Source organism: Sitophilus oryzae, unplaced genomic scaffold (assembly GCF_002938485.1).
Source record: "Sitophilus oryzae breed Bouriz unplaced genomic scaffold, Soryzae_2.0 scaffold_154_pilon_pilon, whole genome shotgun sequence".
Lineage (NCBI taxonomy): Eukaryota > Metazoa > Arthropoda > Insecta > Coleoptera > Curculionidae > Sitophilus > Sitophilus oryzae.
In genome coordinates, this window is record NW_022146225.1 from 1,995,168 (window position 1) to 2,018,875 (window position 23,708).

At 29.7% G+C, this 23,708-nt stretch overlaps 1 protein-coding gene across 1 annotated transcript; it reads left to right on the top strand.

Moving 5' to 3' along the window:
* The first annotated feature begins 1,915 nt into the window (after window positions 1-1,915).
* Window positions 1,916-19,516, top strand: LOC115878983 (LITAF domain-containing protein-like). Its single transcript, XM_030895598.1, has 3 exons — window positions 1,916-2,393; window positions 15,546-15,705; window positions 17,937-19,516. The coding sequence occupies exons 1-3, from the start codon at window positions 2,276-2,278 to the stop codon at window positions 18,040-18,042; spliced, it is 384 nt and encodes a 127-aa protein (XP_030751458.1). The 5' UTR covers window positions 1,916-2,275; the 3' UTR covers window positions 18,043-19,516.
* The last annotated feature ends 4,192 nt before the right edge of the window (window positions 19,517-23,708 follow it).

Below are 23,708 nucleotides of genomic sequence, written 5' to 3' on the forward strand. Positions count from 1 at the left end.
TTTTTTTAACATGTGTTTAAGTGTATTTTTTTAGCGCGCACAAAAGTATATGCTAAAAAATGATATGCGCGGCGCAGCCTAAGTGAACGCACCTTAATAAATCAAGTTAGGATGCAAATATCTTGCTGTAGCAAAATAAAAACACTAAATCACCACAATACACCAAAACACTTTTACTTTTACACTGGACGCGCGTTTCGCTAACCATGTTAGCATCATCAGCAGATGATTATAAACTAAAGTACAATGTACAAGTTGAGCGTTTATATACTCAGTCAGAGCCCACTGAGCGTAACAGTTAGATTTCCGCCACTAGAGTAGTAGGAACAAAGAACTTGAAGGAATTGGATCGTTGTCTCTGTTCATACTATCTTTACATTTATTAATTCTGATGCTTTCATATGCATCTAATTGCCTGTAATTTGAGACTTGTTTAATTAATTTTAAATTATTAAGATCTATACAATGTTCTTTATCAACAATATGTTCGGCAACGCAAGATTTATCCGGTCTACCATATCTTATCTGAGCTAAATGTTCTTTAAATCTAGTTAATATTGATCTTCTAGTTTGCCCAACATATTTCTGATTACAATCTTTATAAGAAATTTCATAAATACCCGACCTTTCCAGTGGAGGTGTTTTATCCTTTGGATTACCTAATAATTGTTGTAATTTATTATTAGCACTATACACTAGTTTATAATTGACACTCTTAAAAATTCCTTTTAGACCACGGGATAACTCTCTATCAAAGGGTATCGAAAAATATTTAGACGTATCTTTCTTCACTTGAAAAGTCGAATTTTCAGAAATCATTAACCTATACCTACGTTTTCGAATTAATTTATCAACTAGTGAAGGAGAATATCCATTACACTCAGCTACATTCCTAATGTAATCTCTTTCTATTTCATATCTTTCGTTGGAAAGTGGGAAATTAAGTAATCTATGAACTAAGAAATTTAAACTAGCCATTTTATGTTCAACACTATGATGTGATTCATTAGGAATATATCTGCGTGTGGTCGTATTTTTCCTATAGATATCAAATTCCAAAAAAGCTGTGTAGCAAAACCCGTAATATGCATGATACTACAACAAAACCCGCCTTATCCTAATTATTTTTGTTTTTTTTTCTCTTTAAAAATTAAATATTAATTTTTATTTCTAGAAAAACGATATACAAAACAATGATTCCACTCAATGGACACGTTCATTGAAAAAAAGGACGCTTCAAGCATTTGCTAAAACAGTTTTTGATAACATCTCGAAACAACCTTTTTGGGATAAGCCGGATTTTGCAAAGGCCAAAATCTACATAAAATATGCCTAGAATCTCTGATTGGCGTTTTTTTGCGTATAGCAAAAAAAAATGGGAGCAACCTAGAGAATTTTTTTTTAAATAGAATAGATCCAAGAATCACCCCTTTATACAGGGTGGTCTGACCTGCATTCCGGAAACATCGGCAGCATGGGGGGTGGGTGGGGGTTGGTAAGGGGGTATGGTAGGGGGTTAAACATTTAAAAAAATCGTAACTCCAAAATTACAGTAGCTAGCGAAACGCGGTTTTCAAATTAAGATTAGGAATAATATTTGCAACAAAATTTGTTATAACATCAAAATCAGTCAAAGTCGCAGTTTTTGAGAGAAAAAAAATTTGAAAATTCCTTTACTTTGAAACTAAAAGAACATATTTTAGAATGGGCGGCTATACGGGCCTCCCGGCTCCAATTTTTTTTTATATCGTATATTAAACGATATAATGGAAAATCTTTTGAATCAACTAATTGGGAAAGGGTTTTTCATCTTTATAGAGTCAATTTTCTTCGATTTTTCACGACAAATGCCCACTCCCAATATACCGACGGCACCTATAAGTTTTTTCAGCGCCGCCTTAGTATAGGCTGGTATATATGAAAAGTGTGACCTCGGCCTACCAGATTTAGAACGTACGGTGGCGAAACAAACGAGCGTCGTAGCCCGTTCCATGCTTTTAGTTTCAAGCAGGCTGTTGTTCGCGTTGATTGGTCAAGATCTCCACAGACCTTCGTTTGTTTTTTCTCTTTTTTATAAATTTAATTTAAAAGACTCAAGAACAACAACAAAAAAAAAGATATCGTGAAAAGTGCGGGTTTTTATTAATTTTTTTGAGTGGTTTTTAAAAATCTTAAGGGAGATCTCTTTAAAATTTAAAGGGAAAATAGTCTTGAGGTTCGTTTTGGTTTATTTGGAGATAAATAAAAGTTTGTTTTTGAAAAATACTGAAGAAAAATGAGTAAAGGATCGTCAATGCCACCCCCTTACGGGCCACCACCCGCAGCGCCCCCTACATACGCACAGGCAGTTGGGGGTGTTCCCCCAACAGCACCCTACATACCTACGTACCACTGTAAGTATTAAAAAAAATACAATATAAAATTTAATAAAATAATAATAATATTTAGAAAAAAATAATATTTTTTCTTCTGATGTGACAGTATATTATTTTTTTTTTGTATTTTCTGTTATTATTTTATATAAAAAACATTTAGTTTCGGTGATTTTAATTTAAAACAATCATAATCAAGGTTTTTATCAACATAATTTTTGAGAATATTACGATTTTTATACCGTATGATCGAAAGAAAAAAAGGGCGTCGAAGACGGTTAGGGAATAATGACAATCGATAATAATTTTGGAGCGGTCAATCCCTAAACGTTCATTTACTATAAATTGACAAAAAAACTTCTTTGGATGATATGTCAAAGAAATGTTAGAATAATGGGTTCTTAAAAAATAGGCAGTGTCAAGTGATATACAGAGGGATACTTTTAAAGGTACCCGACAGAGAATATGTATATATTCGTAGGTATATATATCTCCTAAACAAAAAAAAACATCAGGAAATATAACAGTAACATTATATCACCTTATATAGGGGGTGAGTTAAAACTCTTATTTTTTCAGATAAAAAAAACGAGATTTGGTATATTAGTATATGACATAAATTAGGATTGATTGACGTATTCAATCGTTTGCGGTCACTTCCTGTTTCACCGGAAATTACTACAACTTTTGATTTTTGAATGGCACCCTCCGTATTTTTCTACTTTATTTTATAGAAAATGACACTCTCAATAGAATGACATATCATATGTCAGCTTTTGACAGTCCCGCTTAATAAAAAATCGTATTTTTAATTTCAATCTAGACTGCCATGGCTGTGTTTAAAACACTAATTTTTAATCAAGGAGTCTTGGAAAAATAGATCTCTAATGTTTTAGTGTCTTGTCCTGGCCAGTTAGAAAATGCTCAAATCGTGTTTTTAATCATATCTCAGTTTTTTCAAATGGAATGAGGGTGGCTCATTAGCATATTTGAAAAAAGCATTTTTTTACGAGTAATTTGATATCACACAGTTGGTATTTCGAGTCAAATTTTCGTGACGAACCGCAAGTTATAATTTCAAATAATCCATATGCGAAAATGTCAAAAGTTGACATATGATATGTCATTCTATTCAGAGTGTTATTTTCACTTATAATATCACAAGAGCTTAAATTATTTTCGGAAATTTTTTTGAGGGCACGAATATTTTGAAAATTATCCCGAGTCGAAGACGAGGGATAATTTTCCTAAAATATTCGTGCCCGAAAGAAAATTTCCAGGAATAATTTAAGCTTGCGTGGTATTCGGTAAGAAAATTTCACACCTAAATTTGAAAAAAATATTAATCCAACATGACATTTTAAAATAATTTCAATTTGTTAATAATATTAACAAATATTATTATATTTTTAATTAGTTACATCAAATGCTAAAACTCAAATGGGTAATATTTCAATATATAGACATTGTAGTTCATTCACATTATGATTGTAGATCTTATGTTTACCTTTTCAACTGTCAAAAAATTTCCACTAAAGTTTCGTGGCGCCTCGAAAAAATTTCCGGAAATTTTTTCAGTTGCCATGGTAACTAGTTAACATTAAAGCATGTTATTGGTTGAAAAGTAGAGGTGTGAAATTTTCTATCGAATAAGGTAAAAAAATACCGAGGGTGCCATTTAAAAATCAAAAGTTGTAGTCATTTCCGGTGAAACAGGAAGTGACCAAAAACAATTGAATACGTCAATCAATCCTAATTTATGTCATATACTAACATACCAAATCTCGTTTTTTTTAATTGAAAAAATAAAAAAGTTATAGGGCACTTTTGAGACGCACGCGGTATACTTAAAAACAATATTTTTTGAATAAATTTAGATCAAGACTCAAACAACTCTTGACATTTTGTTATTTTGAGTAACTTAATCATGGGAAATCCACCTAACTTAAAACATGGGGTATTCCATTTAAAAATCTACAATTTTAAGGTGAATTGACTTGTTTGTTTACAACCTAGAACAAGGATTCTTCTGTTATTCCTATAATAGCCATTAATTAACACAGTATTTAGGTACAACTAAGTGGTTTTTGTAATGAAAAATAAAATTAGACGAATTTTTAAAACGTTTATTTCTTTTTGTCATTAAAAAAATATAGTCGTAGTACGTATTATGATCAAAACGGGGCACAGTGCTTCAAACATATGGCTCTAGAGGACAAAAATCCAAAACTTCTCTTTTATTGTAAGCAATTTATTCAAACTAGGTTTATTTGACACAAATGATGAGTACTCTCATTGTACTAAATGATGATGTTCTTAGTCCCACGTTTATGAAAAAAAAATCTTATAAATAATAATAATGTTGGAGCTGTGTTCCATCTAAGCAAATAATAAGTTATAGTATGAAAACGGTGTAAGTATTAAATAAATTCCTGTGATAAAACAGAATTGAAATAACATTAGAACATGATTCCTACAATATAAGCCTAATATAAGATAAAAATGTTTTTCTTTAATGAAAAAGAAACATTATGTTAATGTTATATTTAATTAAAAAAAACTTAAGATACTATAAATTTACTTTAGGGCAACAAAACGCATAGATCGTAACTACTCTGATTCAGGAGAATCACTGCTGACAGAATCTTCCAAATTTATAGTATCCAAATCACAGGTAGATGAAGTATCCTCACATATAAGATATTTCTGTACATCATTTTCTAATAAGTTAATTTTTGGCGTTGTTACTGTTCTTCTTGCTGGTATGAGGGGTTCGGATATTAATAGTTACCTCTTTAATAGACCATATCCATATATTATTTTTTCCTTTTCTTGGGTATGAGGTTTTATAATAAATTGAAAGTTGGAAAATTTTTATGCGGCGTTTCGTTCCAACATAGTGGGCTTTTTCAGGCACAAGTGGTGTCTCATTTGACTGGAAGGTTCATCAGTATCTAATAAAGAACACATTTTTTGAAATACAAATAATTTTGAGTTCTTGTCCTTGTGATCAAGCCAAGTATTAGCCAGATCGGCATTGCTTATCAATTTTACTCCATCTGAAAAGTATTATAAAATAAAGTTCGTCGCAAGCAGACGCAGGTGAACTATACAAAAATTAAAAGTGGCAACAAAAATATTCAATAAATACGATATGTGTTGATATGGTTTTTTTAAATGCCTTTTTGAAGTTTGAAAACGTAAAATTTTTATACCCATTTAAGAATCATCTTAAAAAATAAGTAAAAACTAAACAATCACGAACTTGTTTAGAAATAAATTTAAAGTATATACCTTGTTTAACAATATCCATAGTGGCTTTCAATTAAGTACGTACCCGTTTAACTCCATAATATACAGAACTACTATGAATGTTATTCTTTTCACTGATATAAGATAATGATCGCAAAATTTATTTTTAGTGAAAATATTTGCTAACAAAAACGCTGTTTATGAAAAATAATATACAGGATGGTTGAACATTGCTATAGGTATAGAATTATATATTCAGATATTAGTAAATTTTAACTTATTTTTTGATTTTTGTCCATGGGACGAAGCACTGTGCGGCGTCCAGTTGTCTTGGTACAAAATCAGATATCTTCATTTCCAAGCCATCATTGACGCCGTTTTTTTTCGACAGTTATGGCATTTTACTGGTGATAAACGTAATCAATAAAAAGCGTAGTAGTGCTTTTTGGATTTTCAATGAAACATCCTCAACATAACAAGGCTATATTATTTATGTAATATTTTTATTTCTCTATTACAGAAATTTCGAAATTTTTAATTATAACAAAGTTTTGCGCAATATCTAAACAATTAAAAATAACAAATATATCATCTTCGTTCATTTTGATGTTTTCGAATAAAAAAATGACGTCAGGGTAAACGTAGAAATGATAATTTATGAAGCTATTGACATAAAATATATAAAATTCTAAAAAATAAATCCTTTTTTATTATTTTCAATAATTTTTAATAAGTTAGCAGCGATAGACATAGTAAAGCTCGAACTAAAATCACGTTTCTTCGCCTACCATGACACCGTTTTTATTTGATTTTTAGTTTTAATCATACTAATAAATGTATCACAGTTATTATATATTAAAATTCACTTTTTTTAAGTAATTTAAAATCATGCGAGCATTGTTCTGTAAATTTCTTTTAACTAAGTTCTCATAAATGTATTTTTTATTCTTTATACCAAGGGTCTATGAATAATGGGTAGATTAAATATAATTATGTTTTTTTTTATAATTAAAAAGAGGTATAACCTAATAACCTTTGTACGTTAATGTATGGTTTAATACACCTTAGAAGGATCAAGTTAATGGCTTGTTATAATTCAGTAAATGTCAATGTGCAACATTCATTCTTTTCTTATTAGACTAAAAAACACGTTTTTTTTTCAAACGTCATAAAAGTATTAATTTTTGCGACGTAATTGACAATATAGAAACGTCATTTTAACGCCTAGGCACAAAAGTAAAGCACCAAAGTAGTACGAAAATATTTTATTAATCTGACATAAAGAAGAGAGTCCAATTCAACGAGCGTAACCATAGTTTCTCAATATATAATTACTTACAAGGTATTACTTTTAAATATTTTTATATAATTTGCAACGCAAAATAAAAACACTAAATCACCACAATACACCAAAACAATTTTACTTATACACTGGACGCGCGTTTTGCTAACCATGTTAGTATCATCAGCAGATGATTAAAACTAAAATATTACATAGAAATTTCCAATATTTCCATTCTACTCATGAGACAATAATAATTAATAATAATCACTGAGATTTAACATATTTTTTCCATTTTTTCAATAAAATATCCATAGATTTTTTATAGTACCACATTTTAAATTCCAGTACATAACGCTTGACCATTTCTAGCAAATCTTGTAGATATATTCAACCTACATGAGTTGACTTTTAAAGGAGACAGAGACCGATATGAAGAGATGTTATATCTGTATGTCTTTTATTTCTGAAAGGCTTTTAGAGCTTCATTTTGTAAAGGCTAAAAATAGCTACGAAAACAATACTGGCTTGAAACCGAAAAAAAAAAGGAAAATAAAAAGAAAATCCTGCACTTTACGCATTGGGAACGCCTCGCTGACGGTTTTATTTTATTTGGCTCCGATGCTGAAAGAAAACTCGTAACTATCGACGTTAAATTTTATAGATAGACTTAGATGTCACTAAATTTGGATGAAAGTTGGTGTCTGGGAGTTTTTTGACATGAGAAATTTGATTTTGATGTCAATATGACTCCTACTGGTAGAGGGCGCCACCTGCATGTGTTTTAACTGTTTTGAAGCGTAATAACTTTTTGTCCGTACCTGTATAAAACTACCGAGGGAAAAAATACTCTCTCTCTCTCTCTCTCTCTCTCTCTCTCTCTCTCTCTCTCTCTCTCTCTCTCTCTGCAAAAATGATGATAAAAACGTCGTAAATGTTTTTTTACTCAGTAGTTCTATACAGGTACGGACAAAATGTTATTAGACAGTTAAAGCAAGGCACAATACGTATACGTATCTCTCGACACGTATCGCAGAAACCTACGTTACGTCTGCCGTTGCGTTGTCGTGTAAACAAGAGTTAAAGCAAGTATTTTGACGTACGTAACGCAAATGGTACATTTGTAATTCTAAATTATTTTGTAAAACAATTTATTTAATTTTAAAACTGAAAATGGATATCTATTATTCCATTGATTCCACATTAAATTTATAAAAGTTTCAAAAAATGAAGAAAATTATAAATGGAAATTATTTTATTACAGAAAGTAGTCCTTACAACTTAAAATGCTCTTAGTAATACAAATATTGTAAAACAGACACAGTTTTATGATTATTAGATTCCATCTTTTAGAATCCTCATATGGATTTTGGCTAAGAACTAGCATTTAATGAAATAGATTCCAAAATGAGTTTATTATGATGCTTAATATTTTCATACTAATTTATTGTAATAAAATAGGCCCAGTTCTGTTACACTGGCCCCAAAATTTATGAAATAACTTAATTACTAGCCAGTTGTGGAAACAAGTTGTTTGTGAATTTGTACGTTCGGCATCATTCGGGTGAAAACCGAAACTCCTTCGGCTCGATACGTTTGCGTTTTGTACGTACGTAAAGGCACGTAAAGATACGTATCACGTATCCGTAAACGCAAGTGAATTTCTCACTGCGCAAGCGTACATGTCCAACGATACGTTTACGTCTACGTCTTTGGCCGTGCTTTAACTGTCTATTACTCTTCAAACCAGATAAACAATATGTAGGTGGCGCCCTCTACAAATAAGAGTAATATTGACATGAAAATCAAATTTCTCATGTCAAAAAACTCCCAGACACCAATTTTCATCCAAATGTTGACGTTACTTCAGAAATGATTTGGAAAAAATCGAAGCAAAAATAAAACTACACCCTGTATCTCAGAAACTAGGCATTTTAGGACATACATTTATACGAACTTCTTTACTTATTTCTATCTGCAGAATACGCTGTATATATTTTTTAAGTCTTTAGTTTGGTTTGTGTTGTTTTGAATCAAATTCTAGTCACTTTATTCATGAGTATAGCAATCTTTCCGTGTTTTAGAACATCTATGATATTAACAGACACAATCCAAGATAAATAGGTCTTCGATTACTAAGAAAACTAACTTTTTTCCCGTGAAGACAGCCGGAAATTATCAAACCGAGTGGCACATTAGACGATTTTTTTTCTCTAAGTTGGTATCGCTTGCTATAAACCCCCACGCACGCATAGAATGGCGTAATACTACTATTTTTCTTTAATAGACCATAAAATGAAATTACGTGTATCACAGAGATGGATATTTTCGATGACTAGAGACTATGGTATGTCCGTAGAGTATAATTACTCTAGGAATAATAAAAATAGAAGACACAGTTGGATGTCTAACCTTAGACTATTAAAATTCCTAGACACATAGGTACCTTTACAGGCGTCAGGTAACCAAGATAAATGATTTGAGCGAGGGAGAGGGAGATGGCCGATTCTGCACACGGAGGATCAGGAGGATCAGAGGATCAGGCGCACTGCGCATGCGCTAGGAACATGTAAAATACGCTAATAAACAAGAATAAACAGGTTTGAACCGCTTTGAACAGCTTTAAAACAGAAATAAACAGGTATGAACAAAAATGAACAGGTCTGTTGTTTTAAGCTAAAAAGCGGTTCAAAGCTGTTCAAAAGCTGTTCAAAGCGGTTCAAACCTGTTTATTAGCGTATTTTACATGTTCCTAGCGCATGCGCAGTGCGCCTGATCCTCTGATCCTCCTGATCCTCCTGATGTAGAATCGGCCATCTCCCTCTACTGAGCGATTTTATAACACATGGAAATAAATATATTTTTTGGTCTCCCTGTTTGATGTACAGGGTGGTCCGAACTTCATTCCGGAAACTTAGGCAGCATATTCTGCAGATAAAAATAAGTAAAAAAGTTCGTGTTCTAAAATGCTTAGTTTTGGAGATACAGGGTGTACAAGTTTCATTTTTATTTCGATTTTTCCCAAATAATTTCAGAAGTAATGTCAATATTTGGATGAAAATTGGTGTCTGGGAGTTTTTGACATGAGAAATTTGATTTTGATTATAGATATAAATATAGAAAGACACTTTTTTTACGTAGAAAATCACGGAAATGTATATTTTTTCACTCAGTAGTTTTATACAGGTACGGACGAAAAGTTATTACTCTTCAAAACAGTTAAAACACCTGCAGGTGGCGCCCCCTACAAATAGCAGTCATATTGACATCAAAATCAAATTTCTCGAGTCAAAAAACTCCCAGACACCAATTTTCACCAAAATATTGACGTTACTTCAAAAGTTATTTGTAAAAAATCGAAATAAAAATGAAACTTCTACACCCTGTATCTCCGAAACTAAGCATTTTAGGACATACATTTATACGAACATTTTTACTTATTTTTATCTGCAGAATATGCTGCCGAAGTTACAGGAATACAGTTCGGACCACCCTGTATATCGAGAAACTATGGTTACGCTCGTTGAATTTGACACTTTATGTCAATATATTTTCGTACTTTTATGCTTAGGAGTAAAAGTGCTTTACTTTTATGCCTAGGCGTTAAAAATGACTTTTTTATATTGTCAATCACGTCGCAAAAATTAATACTTTTATATTTTTTTGATCTCCCTGTTTGATATACAATGGTTATTGATTCAGACAGGTCGAATATGACAACTTTCTTTCACCTATAAACTATATTTCATCTTTCAATATGCCGAATTTATGATTTAACCTACGCTTATTCAAGATAATGTTTTTGTATATTATTTCGTGTATTTTTCATTATATTGATTTTATGGAAAGCACTGTTCATTAAAATGTTGTATCCCATGTTATACGGCTTGTTTCTCTCTACAATTTCCTGTCTCACAATGTACCGTTTGTGTCCGGGAAGGGTTCATAGTTTCATAGTTGTCGTTTTTCGAAAGAAATCAGTACATTTATATTATTTCGTATATTTTTCATTTTATTGATTTTATGGAAAGCACTGTTCATTAAAATGTTGTATCGCATGTCATAGCGCTTGTTTCTCTCTACAATTTCCTGTCTCACAATGTACCGTTTGTGTCCGGGACGGGTTCATAGTTTCATAGTTGTCGATTTTCGAAAGAAATCACTACATGTATATTATTTCGTATATTTTTCATTTTATTGATTTTATGGAAAGCACTGTTCATTAAAATGTTTTATCCTATGTTATAGGGCTTGTTTCTCTCTATAATTTCCTGTCTCACAAAGTACAGTTTGTGTCGGGGTTAAAAATTAGTAGTTTCGAAAAATGTAATAATATACCGGGTGTTTCATTTAAAATAACAAAGATGCTACCACTTTTAGTAATGCTGAAAAAAAATTAGACAGATGGAGTAGGTGCCTTTATACAAAAATCCAAATTTAAAAAAAAAATCCTATCACCGGTTCTCCATAAACGTCTAACGATCCATGGCCGTGAACCACCCTGTATATCGAAATTCGCACAAATAGAGTCAAGTTTTCTACGCTTATTTCTTACTGGTTGCAGTTTCACCAAGGAAGAACAACACGGGAAGTGAAAGTAACGATTTCTCACGTCTATCGACGTAACGAATTGATCGAAAACCACAACAACAATAACTATCATTAATAATTATGTTACAAGTCTGGTAGGTAATAGACTAAAACAGGTTGATAGATGAATTTTGATGTTTCTTGGATATTTTTCGGGAAAAAATAGATCATTAGTGAATCACCCGGTTGCGTGAGGAAATTATAAAACCGTCGATGTTAAAAATAGACGGAGAATTGACGTTTTTCGAAGCCAGATGGAAGTGTAGTAACGGTATAAACACCTTCACATCAGAGAGAATTTCATTCACGGGAATATCAAATAATTTCAAGGAGTTTGGTTTATTTTTATAAGAAATTATGATTATTTTTATTAAAATTGGTCATTTTTAATCAAATTTCAAATTTTTTTCCATAGCGAGTTACATTTCAAAAAATATTATTTCAAGGAATTTATTACGAGTAGAAAAAATATTGTGCTGGGTTGGCGTTGGTTTCTATGTAATTTGACAAATAAATAAAGCTGTCTTTTTAGTTGTCAGTTTTGAGTCAATATTTTTTAATTCTCTTTCGTGTCGATTGCTGATTGAATTAGAGCCAGAAATGGCTCAAAACGAAATGAGTAAATTACCAACAGATATTCAGGCTGAGGCGACAAACGCCATATCCAAACTACTTCCATTTAAATCCCGAATAACTTATGAAAAGGAATACAAAAATTCTCAAAAATGGAGGCAATTAAAAACGTGCGAGAAGAAATAAAGTTTTTAACCTATCCTCGCTGTTAAAGTATCATTTAATCCACCTTTGCGGTTAAAGTACTATTTTATCTACTATTTTTGATAGATATGAGGCAATTTTAACAGTAAAAAATGACGTCTACAACCAAAATTATAGTCTATAAAATGAATAACTTTGAATTTGGACCGTTATTTTTTACCAACATGGCAAATATAAAATCCCTCTATCAAAAAAGTTACTGATATTCTTTAAATTGAGTGCCTGAACGAATCAGATAGGTAACTCTTTTTACTTTCGTGAAATAGAAAAGGAAAATAATAAAACAAGTGACAGTTCTTCCTCTTCTTGCAAAAATCAAAACGAAATGTCATAATTGACAAAAGTAAAATGTCATCAGCTTTTGACATTTCTAAATATTAGACCAATGCCGTCTCTAATAGAACAGCCACGGACCGAGATTTATGACGTCACGCTAGTTAGATACTACGGATTAATAAATATGTTGTAGAATACATGGAAAACGTAATTATTCCTCGTATTTTTGGTTTGTATTTTAAAAATGATATAGTTTACATGAAATATACATAATATACAGTTAATAAATACAATATAATATATACCTATTTATAGTAATAAATACTTTGGCAAATAAACTATGAACCATACAAATGCAGCAAATATTTTACAATATACAAATAATAAATAGTTGGTGCATAAGATAATGGTTGGATGGTTGGTGCATAAGATATTTTAAATTTTGGGGTTTGAAAATCGATCTAATTTAACAAAAAACATTCAATATCTACTAATAGTGTATTATTATTTGCAATCACAAAATGTATTTATATATTATAATGTTTACTGCAATTAATAAACTAATATAAACTTGTCAAAAGATGACCACATATTTTTTTAAATTATTATTCTTAACACAAAAACTATCTACATTGACTATGCAGTACGATTTCAGCCATATTGTAAAACATTTGCTGCATTTGTATGGTTTATAGTTTATCTGCCAAAGTATTTATTACTATAAATAGGTATATATATATATATATATATATATATATATATATATATATATATATATATATATATATATATATATATATATATATATATATATATATATATATATATATATATATATATTGTATTTATTAACTATATATTATGTATATTTCATGTAAACTATATCATTTTTAAAATACAAACCAAAAATACGAGGAATAATTATGTTTTCCATGTATTCTACAACATACTTATTAATCCGTAGTATCTAACTAGCGTGACGTCATAAATCTCGCTCTGAGGCTATTCTATTAGAGACGGCATTGCGTCAGCATGGCCGCAAGTTGATAACCTAATAAAATTAACACTAGAAAAGCCCGCGAGAACTGTCAAATTCAAAGTTATTCGTTTTACAGACTATATCATCGATTGCCATTTCTCAGCTCTTTTTGACGCCGTTTTTTTCTCGATCATACGGTATATGAAAAATGAAAGCAAAAAACTAGAGAATCATCAAAGTTTCAGTGATTTTTTACTTAACCGATCAAAACAAAATCCACTGAAAGTTTGTTGTTAATCATGATGTTTAATTTAGTATTTTTTAATATTAAAAATTCTAGAAAATGTCGAAGAAAAACCGGAAAGATTAATATACTTTTTTCATGTTTCCCAATTTAATTTATTAATAATTATTTTACAATTATGTTATCAAATTTGACTGTTTTCGATAGTGAATAATTCCTATAAAATGATATAGAATTCCTTTGTCATTAGCTAATTTTTCTGGTTTATTTAGTGTTTTCCCAACTTGGGTAATAATAAGATTGAAAATGATTTAGGTATATGTGTTTATTTTCAAGAATAATGGTAAACCGTTTTTCTTGAAATTTGATACATTTATTTATGATTTATTCATTGTTTTTGTTTGTTGTTCCTTAATCATATGATCCCAGAAACTAATTTACCAAATACTTATATCATATTAAAAGGAAAATTATATAAACAATACATCAGTGTTTATTTTTACAACAAAATTACATCTGTACAATATATTACCATTAATTTGATTTCACAATATTATTTACTATCTAGACGATATGGGTCAACAAATTAGGCAACCTCATAAAAAGGTTTTGAATATTAAATGGACTGGGATAAAAATAATTGCCTTTTTTCAAGTTTGTGACGTACGTTTTTGACGGTGTATTTTTTATCGTTTTTGAAATAAATAACAATAATATATAAGCAGTTTGAGAATTAAAAGGCATTCCTGACTTTTAGATAACAAAAAAATCGATAAAAAAATACAAAATGAATTAAATATTAATTAAAAATATCTTAAAACAAGTTTTTTGATTTATAATGACTATATCTCTGTGGACTATATCTTTTTTTAAAAAACAGACTGGACAGGTAAAAAAATCTGAAGTATTCTTGTGTTGGTTATATTTAAATATTTAAAATTGGTTTTCTTATTTTTTTTTGTCTTTATGAATTCTGATGATGGGGGAGATATTTATACCCCCTGAAACGTTAAAAATTTTCCGAAATTCCAGTTCCAAGGGGGTGAAACCACCACTCAAATATTACAATATTTTTTAGTTAAAAAACAGTCAAGTTTCCGAAAAAACGCTTAAACACGTATATTTTATTTCGTTTTTTTACATAGTTTAAGATTTTTTAAAAATGTATACAGGGTGTATTCGAAAAATCTGGTCATTGATTAATCACGATCCTGCTTAAAGCGCTTGACGTAAATAGCTGATTTTTGGAAAACGGATTGACTTTAGGGTGTAGAGGTTCGATAAGAAGGGATTTTTCGAAACTCGAATTCTAAGGGGGTGAAACCACCCCTCAAATATTAGAATATTTTTTATTTAAAAACCGGTGAGTTTTTCGAAAAAACTCTTAAACACGTGTATTTTATTTTGTTGTTTTACATATTTTAAGATTTTTTAAAATTTATACACGGTGTTTCATAAAATATGACCATTGAGTAATCACGATTCTGCTTAAACTGCTTGACGTTTAAAGCTGATTTTTGGCAAACGGATTGACTGTGATGGGGTATAGAGGTTCGATAAGGAGGGGTTTCTCGAATCTCAAATTCCAAGAGGGTGAAAACGCCCCTCAAATATTACAATATTTGCTATTTAAAAAACGGTTAGTCTTTCGGGAAAACGCTTGGACACGCATAATTTATTTTGTTTTTTTACATATTTTGAATTTTTTTAAAAAATCATACAGGGCGTTATATAATGCTGATAAAATAATGATTTTTTTTGTTTTTGTTCTAGTGAGAAAAGATCCAGAAATCCTTACAACCATAGTACCAGTTGTTGGACCCAATTCAACCCACATGGTTTGCCCGCATTGCGGAGCAGAAATTGATACCAGTACCAAGTCAAAACCAGCGAAAAAAGCTTACATCTCCAGTGTAATCCTGTGTATAATTGGGTAAATATTTTTTAAATAAAAAAAACCGTAACTGAAAAAAACAAAACCTTTTTAAATTAGTTATTAATGAGTCTTTGGTACTTCCAGAACAAACTAGGACATCCTGTATACGGAATTTTTCAGTTCATTAGTCCTACTACCGGTTGAAATTGAGTAAATTTTCGGTCTTTAACGCGAATTATAGGAAAATTTCCACAAACGCATTATTTTCCAATTTGGAAATGGTACTTCAACTATGAAAATTTGTCATAGGTATAAAATGTATAATTATATATATTAAAGCAATAATTATATACAAATTGATCAAATTATGATACTTTGTATTTCTTTTTAACTTTTGGCGTGTAAAATTTTTATTTTCTTTTTTATGGCAGTACCAAATGACGTTGACACTTGTTTTTTTTTTGTTTACAACTGTGTTAAGACGTACGATAACAAAACTTTTTTTTAATTAAACCAGCTAATTGATTTCCACAATTGAATTAGAGGAATATTATTGTTTACAATGTTTTCAATAATTAATAACTAAGTTAAGTAAAGGTAAAAGTTGACATGAATAACATTTAGGGTATAATCATTATAGATTGTTAGTTAAAATTAAATGAAAAAAATATTTTTAAATGCTATGAATTATTCCTTAATATCCTGTACGATTAATCAAAAAAAGAAAAGTTATTTTTGTGGGAAATTTTGAAAAAAAAAACAGTTTTTTTGTTTATCAAGTTTGTATTTATAATTTTTTTTAAACTATACAGGATGTTTCAACACAAATGCGAAAAACTTCAGGGGGTGATCCCTTGTTCAAAATAAAGGGTAGTTTGCTTTATAAACGTTGGGTCAAAAGTCAACCATTAGGGAGATATCGCGGTACAAAGATGGCGGAAAAATAAAGTTTTTATTTTTTATCTTGAAAACGGAAAGAGATAGACTAATGAAATTTTATGGAAGCAATACTGTTATGAAAACACACTTTCTGGTAATTTTTTCACTTTTTTAAAATGAGTGGAAGGGGTTGAAATAAACTACCCCTATCATTCTTGTTAACGAAATTTAGAGAAAAATCTTATCAAACACATGCAAAAAAAATAATTTGGATAGTTTAGTTTGTTTAGAAACTTTTTTATCTCTTTAGCCGCTGTTACTTTTTAGGATGTTCCTAATATTATTTTATTTGACATTACTCTACTGCAATAAGTTATTATCTAGATGATTATTATTATCGTTATTATCACTACCTAGATTCTTAATCTAAAAATGTTTTTTGTCCTGACATGTAATGCTTACATTTTATTTTTTAATTTCAAATCGGTGAGTTTTATCAAAAAAATACAAGAGATAAAAAAGTTTCTAAACAAACTAAACTATCCAAATTAATTTTTTTGCATGTGTTTGAGAAGATTTTTCTTTAAATTTCGTTAACAAGAACGATAGGGGCAGTTTATTTCAATCCCTTCCACTCATTTTAAAAAAATGAAAAAATTACCAGAAAGTGTGTTTTCATAACAGTAATGCTTCCATAAAATTTCATTAGTCTATCTCTTTTCGTTTTCAAGATAAAAATTAAAACATTATTTTTCCGCCATCTTTGTACCGCGATATCTCCCTAATGGTTGACTTTTGACACAACGTTTATGAAGCAAACTACCCTTTATTTTGAACAAGGAATCATCCCATGAAGTTTTTCGCATTTGTTTTGAAACACCCTGTATACGATATAAAACTTCAATATACAGGGTGGTCCGAACTGTATTCCGGAAACTTCGGCAGCATGTTCTGCAGAAAAAAAATAAGTAAAAAAGTTCGTATAAATGTGTATCCTAAAATGCTTAATTTCGGAGATACAGGGTGTAGAAATTTCATTTTTATTTCGATTTTTTCCGAATAATTTCTGAAGTAACGTCAATATTTGTGAAATTTGTGATGAAAATTGGTGTCAAATAAATTATTTGGAAAAAATCGAAATAAAAATGAAACTTCTACACCCTGTATCTCCGAAACATTTTAAGACATACATTTATACGAACTTTTTTACTTATTTTTATCTGCAAAATATGATTCCGAAGAATACAGTTCGGACCACCCTATAGAGAAGCTTTATACTGAAATTAGAAGGGTTTTTGAATTTCATCATTGGCAGAAATATTTAGTACAAAAAATTGCCAAAATTCTACGATTTAAGAACAATTCATGTTATTTTTATGATCGAATAACAAATCATTTTTGTATTTCAGATGTTTCTGGGGTTGCTGTCTGATCCCCTTCTGCATGGACTCTTGCAGAAACGTCAAACACAAATGTCCGAACTGCGATTCGTACTTGGGCACCTACAAGCGATAGAACCGGATCAAAACTGTTTTTTTTGACATACTGTATATATCATCGTACCACGTACCACTCACAGTTCTCCAGAAGAAACACTCTTTAACATATAACAGTGTTTATATGCCTTTATTTTTTTAGACTGGTGATTTTCAGTATAGAAACTTCCAAAACAAATTTTTGGGCATACTGTATATATCACCATAGCACTTTCCACTCACACATCTTCGGCAAAATGACATTTTAACATGTAACAGATTTTATAAGCCTTTACTTTTTTTAATAAGTGTCTTTTTAGTATCGAAATGTGTAAAACCATTTTTTGGACATCCTGTATATATAACCGTGAGCTACTGCTGACCTTGTGTCTTTAACAAACAACATTTTTTTAACATATAACAGTGTTTTTAAGTCTTTTTATTTTTTATAATGTTCTGAACATCAAACTGTTTACCTAACTGCACCAATGAACGACAATTTAAGCATTTTTTATTAGGGAGTTTTAGCAAATCACCGATAAACGTTATTTTTATAGTTTTGCCTCTCTATTATTTAACAATTTTAAATATTTTTATTTTTAGAAATTTATTTACTTATTTTATTATGTTCAGCTTGCAATTTTTTTGTAACCAGAAGAAAAAATTGGTCCTCATGTATTTTTAATCCAGTAGTTTCCACTGGATATTTTTTATAGCTTTAAATATATTGCAATAAATTAACTATTATAACCAATGACTAAAGACTACAAGGACCAATAAACCCCGATACCAAATTGTTACCATACCTCCAAACAGTGCCGTGCCTCATATTTTTCTAAACTTAGCTGCTTGAAGAGATTTGTATATTTTTCATAAATGTTTTGACTAGGCCTATGGTGTATGCTGCTTATTTACGTGGTATCATACAAATTAATTACAGAAAAAAACGTTTTAAAATGTTAACAGAAGGTACGAAACAACACAAATTCTGCTTGTTAAGTGTCCTTGTATTCTTTAGTCACTGATAGCGATGGCTATGAACTGAAGATCGCCCATTTCCAAGCCAACTGGACGCCGTTTTTTTTCGATCATACGGTATATTTACCGATTATAACAGTACGAAAACTCTACCAACTGCCATAATTTATTACATCCCATTTTGCAAAACTTCGCGGTGTGTGTAGTCACTGTTTATTTTTAAAATTTAGAATAGTTATACATATTTATGAAAGTGCTTGGCCGATTATGTCATAGTACTGTAACACAGAGTGCAAGTGGTGTATGTTTTTTAAACTAAAATACCGTTAAGGTGTCTTTACACGACCGCAAACTATATATTATGTAGAACAGGCCTTAGAAAACGTCATCCAAGTTGTTTTTTTGTAATAAAAATGTTTTTTTTCGCATAATTTATATTTATTAACATGTAAATCACCGAATCATTATTCATTGTTTATGTATAGTTGTAAAAATCTACTAATTGTTATTAAAATAAACTTATTTTTTATATAACTACCAAACGAGTATTATTAGGGGGGGTCATATACGGGGTGGCGTCTCTCATTTGCGGAGGCTCCACGGAGAACGACAGTTTGTATTTAAACGAAATTTTGTGAGCATATGTAGGTTAATTCAGGGCACTTTTTAAAAATATAGAGAGTTCTACAGGGTGTCCTAAAAAAAGTTACAGATCAAAGTTGTGTTTTTTGTAATGGAACACCCTATATATTAATTAATTTTCGGATGGGAGAAAAATAAAGGTGAGTTTTATTAGAGAAGTATATGACTAAAATGTAAGGTTTTTGACATATTTAGCATTTTCTAAAAATGAAGAACAATTTTTAAATTACAATAAAAGCTATCTAAATTGGAATTTACCCAGTATAATATCCTAATATGTAGTTAGATTAACTATATACTTAAAATCACATTAAAACTTAATCCAAAAATTATACAGGGTGAGACAAAATTAATATTGAATATTGATCACCTTTAAAAGCATGTTACTCTTTTATTTTAAATGGAACACTCAGTATATTATTCCGATATTCAATGGAGAATTCATGTCTCTTCAAAATACTATTAATGTTGCCTACCCCTATTTTTGTTAAATTAACAAAAGGTATATCACAGCCACCCTAGATTTTTTCCAATAATAAAGATCTACTGACGCAAAATCATAAAAATTAAAATATCTAGGAAACACTTTGTCTGAGGGGTAGGCAACCTTAATAATATTTTGAAGATATATAAATTCCCCATTGAACACCGGAATAATATACTGGGTGTTCTATTTGAAATAAACGAGTAACTTCCTTTTAAAAGTGACTAATGTTCAATATTAATTTCGTCTCACCCTGTATAATTTTTCGGGTCAAATTTCAATTTGGTTTAACATACAATGGTTACTGTAATTAAATATCAGACTATACAAGGTCAACGAAAATTTAGGTAGCTGTTATCGAAATTTAAAATTTACCCCTCATTTTCACAAAATGTGAAATATGTCAAAATCCTTAGATTTTAGGTATATGCTTCTTTAATAAAACTCACCTTTATTTTTTTCCTAGAATCCGAAAACCAATTAATATATAGGGTGTTCCATTAGAAAAAGCACAACTTTGATGTGTAACTTTTTTTTGGGACACCCTGTATAACTCTATATATTTTTATAAAATGCTTTCAGTTAACCTACATATGCTGCCGAAATTTTATTTCGATATAAACTACCGTTCTCTTTGGAGCTTCCGCGGCGTATTTTGAAAAACTCCAAAAAAATTTGGGTTCAATTTTCTAGCTGAACCGTAGGTCCCACAGAAAATTTTATGGAACAAAAAATAAGGAGAATTAAATATTCTCTACCCGTTTCATCTCTAAGTAACAAAAATCTCTAAAACCTACTCTAAAAATAAAACAATTTTATTTATAATGTGTATGAATAGTACTTTTATTTGTTCATTAATAATGATAATACAATGGATCAAAAATAATTTATTATTAGTGATGTACAGCAAACTAGAGATGGGAAGGTATGTAGGTAACAGGTGAGGATAAAATAAATATTAAAAAGTTTTTTGAAAATTATAGCTCCTGAAATTTTCCTACTGAAAGTTTTCTATATAACTACCTAACTTTTTTTTTGTTATAAATATATATACACTGAACAAAACTATTTTTTTTAACTAAGTATATATTTACAAAGAGCTTCAAAACGTACAATATCACAATCAAACTCTTTTTTCATGAAGATACAAATGAACCTATCTTTTTTTTTGAAGATCTTTTTTTTCTTTTAAAATTATGACGCGCAACCTTATGGGCGATTTCGTAGTTCTGCTTTCAATCGACAGAGTGAGTGGTTTCCAAAGACAGTGTTGCCAGAACTACTAATAAATCCGTACATTTACGGATTTCGGGTATAGTACGTTAATAATAAGGATTTTTTTATCATTAAACAATTTAATAAAATATCATATAATTAAACAAAGAACGCCGTCAGAGTTAGCTTGGAAATGAAGATCGCTGTTATCTCGTATGTAAAATATTATGGTAAATTTTAATAGCCGTCATTTCCAAGCCAACTAAACGACTTTTTTCGATCACACCACATATTCAGTACCTATAAAAGAATTTTTATTTTTTTTTTGTTTATTCTGTGTTTAACACGAATAAATTTTCAATACACTGGGATTTTTCATCAAATAATATTTTCGTCAAACGTATTACAGATATTACACATTTTAATATGGTAACACTGTCACGAATTCGCCCTTTGGGTTGGGTATCTTCCCAATTCTTTCAATCGACGATAATACTAAAAAGCAACATAAGGCAAGTTTACATTTCAGAATTCTTCTGAAATTGTTATACAGGGTGTTTCAAAAAATATGTGCCACCTCTCGTGGGGAGATTCCTCACTTAAATATAAGATTTATTTTTCATATTAACATAGGTCCGATTCTGATCTGTTTCCTAGCTACAGGGTGATAAAATCTTAATAATATTTCGACTTATTATAATTTTCTTCTAAGTAGTTTTAGTGTGTACTGAACTTCCTTGTTTGTATTTAATTTAATATTTAGCAAGCTATAAAAAAGTATTAATTGTTTTATATCTAGTTCTTGCACTGTATCAAATAATATGTGTGTTGGTGTTCTTTTGTGTAATTTATATATTAATTTTAAAATTTTATTTTGTTGACGTTGCAATGCGCGGAAATTCTTTTCGGTCGTATTACTCCATATATTCATTAAATAGTTCATCCTGGAGGTAAACAGTGCGTGATATGAAGGTTTTCTCATGTTATTTCGTATCAATTTTTGAATTTTTATTACAGCTGCAATTGTGCGTATATTTTCATTTTTCAGCATTACTACATGAGCATCCCATTTCAAATTATTTTGTAGCGATGGGAACTATCGAATGAATTAGACTATCGAATGGTTACTGAATGAATGATTTCAACTATCGAATGGTTTTATTCGAATAAAATCATTCATTCATTTGTATACTAAAGCATATGTGACAACCTCGCCGTGCAACTAAATGGTTATCGTTGAGCTACGACTATCGAATGCTTTTGATAAATGAAATTTAGTATTCGTTTGACTTTTGTGTGCGTCAGTGCATTATTAGTTCTTCCAAATTTTTATAACTTCACCTTATAAATACTGTGCTATTTTTGCGTTTATTAAAATATTTAAAATACTAAAATAGTAGTTTTTTTTAATTGACGATTGTGTGCGTGTGTGCAGGTGTCAAAATTTTTCCAATAATTTGTGTGATTTTCCGTAGCCCGATCTTTCAATTATTTTATTTTATATGGTATATATGGTCTATTTTTTAATGGAAAATTTTGAGAAGTAGCAATTTTTAAGAGAGATGAGATGAACTTAGAATTAATTTTAAAAATACATATTTGTATTTTAGATGTTTTAATAATATGAATTAGTTGAACTTAATAATCATATTTAAGTAATGTGGTTAAGTAAATGGGGTTATCGAACTCAAACTATGGGGTGTGAAAATTAAATTGAAAGTTTTACACGTGCCAATTTAAAAAAAAAGTTAACGATGTTTGTATTTTGTTTATGCTAATTCTCTTACATGTAGTTTTTGCAAAGAAATATTTCATTTATTTTTTAAAGTAAATGCCAGTAAAAGTAAATATTATTATAAAGTACCTAATATAAATAATTTTGATTTCTAATTGTTTATTTATATTTTCCTTCCATTACACTGCATGCTTAGAAAATTAATAAATGTTTATATTTCATGATTTTAAAGTTTGTTGTTAATAAAACAAATTAGTTCTGTAATTATTATTATTTAATAAACCAACGTTGCCACAAAAAATTTAAAGACTATATTATTTTTAAATAGGATCTAATATAAATCATTTTGACATCTAATCTGTTGTTTATATTTTACTACTACGTAAAGAAAATGGTTATATTAAATTATTTTAAATTTTGTTGTTAATAGGTATAACAAATTATTACTGTTATTATTATTTTTATTAAACCAGTCTTTACTTAAAAACATTATTACAAGTATTATTGCAGTGTAACAACAGAATATTAATAAAAAAAATGCAAAATATATAGACATACTATCCCTAACTAACTAAAGCCAAACAATAATATTCTGTGTTAATATCAACTAATACCAATATATGGCAACAGCGCCCTTCATAATGTATTTTCT

Excerpts from the sequence above, each read along its gene's own strand:
- LOC115878983 (XM_030895598.1), top strand. The coding sequence starts at position 2,276 with ATGAGTAAAGGATCGTCAATGCCACCCCCTTACGGGCCACCACCCGCA. Across the intron at positions 2,394-15,545 it reads CTACATACCTACGTACCACT|TGAGAAAAGATCCAGAAATC; the intron begins GTAAGTATTAAA and ends TTTTTGTTCTAG. Across the intron at positions 15,706-17,936 it reads GTAATCCTGTGTATAATTGG|ATGTTTCTGGGGTTGCTGTC; the intron begins GTAAATATTTTT and ends TTTGTATTTCAG.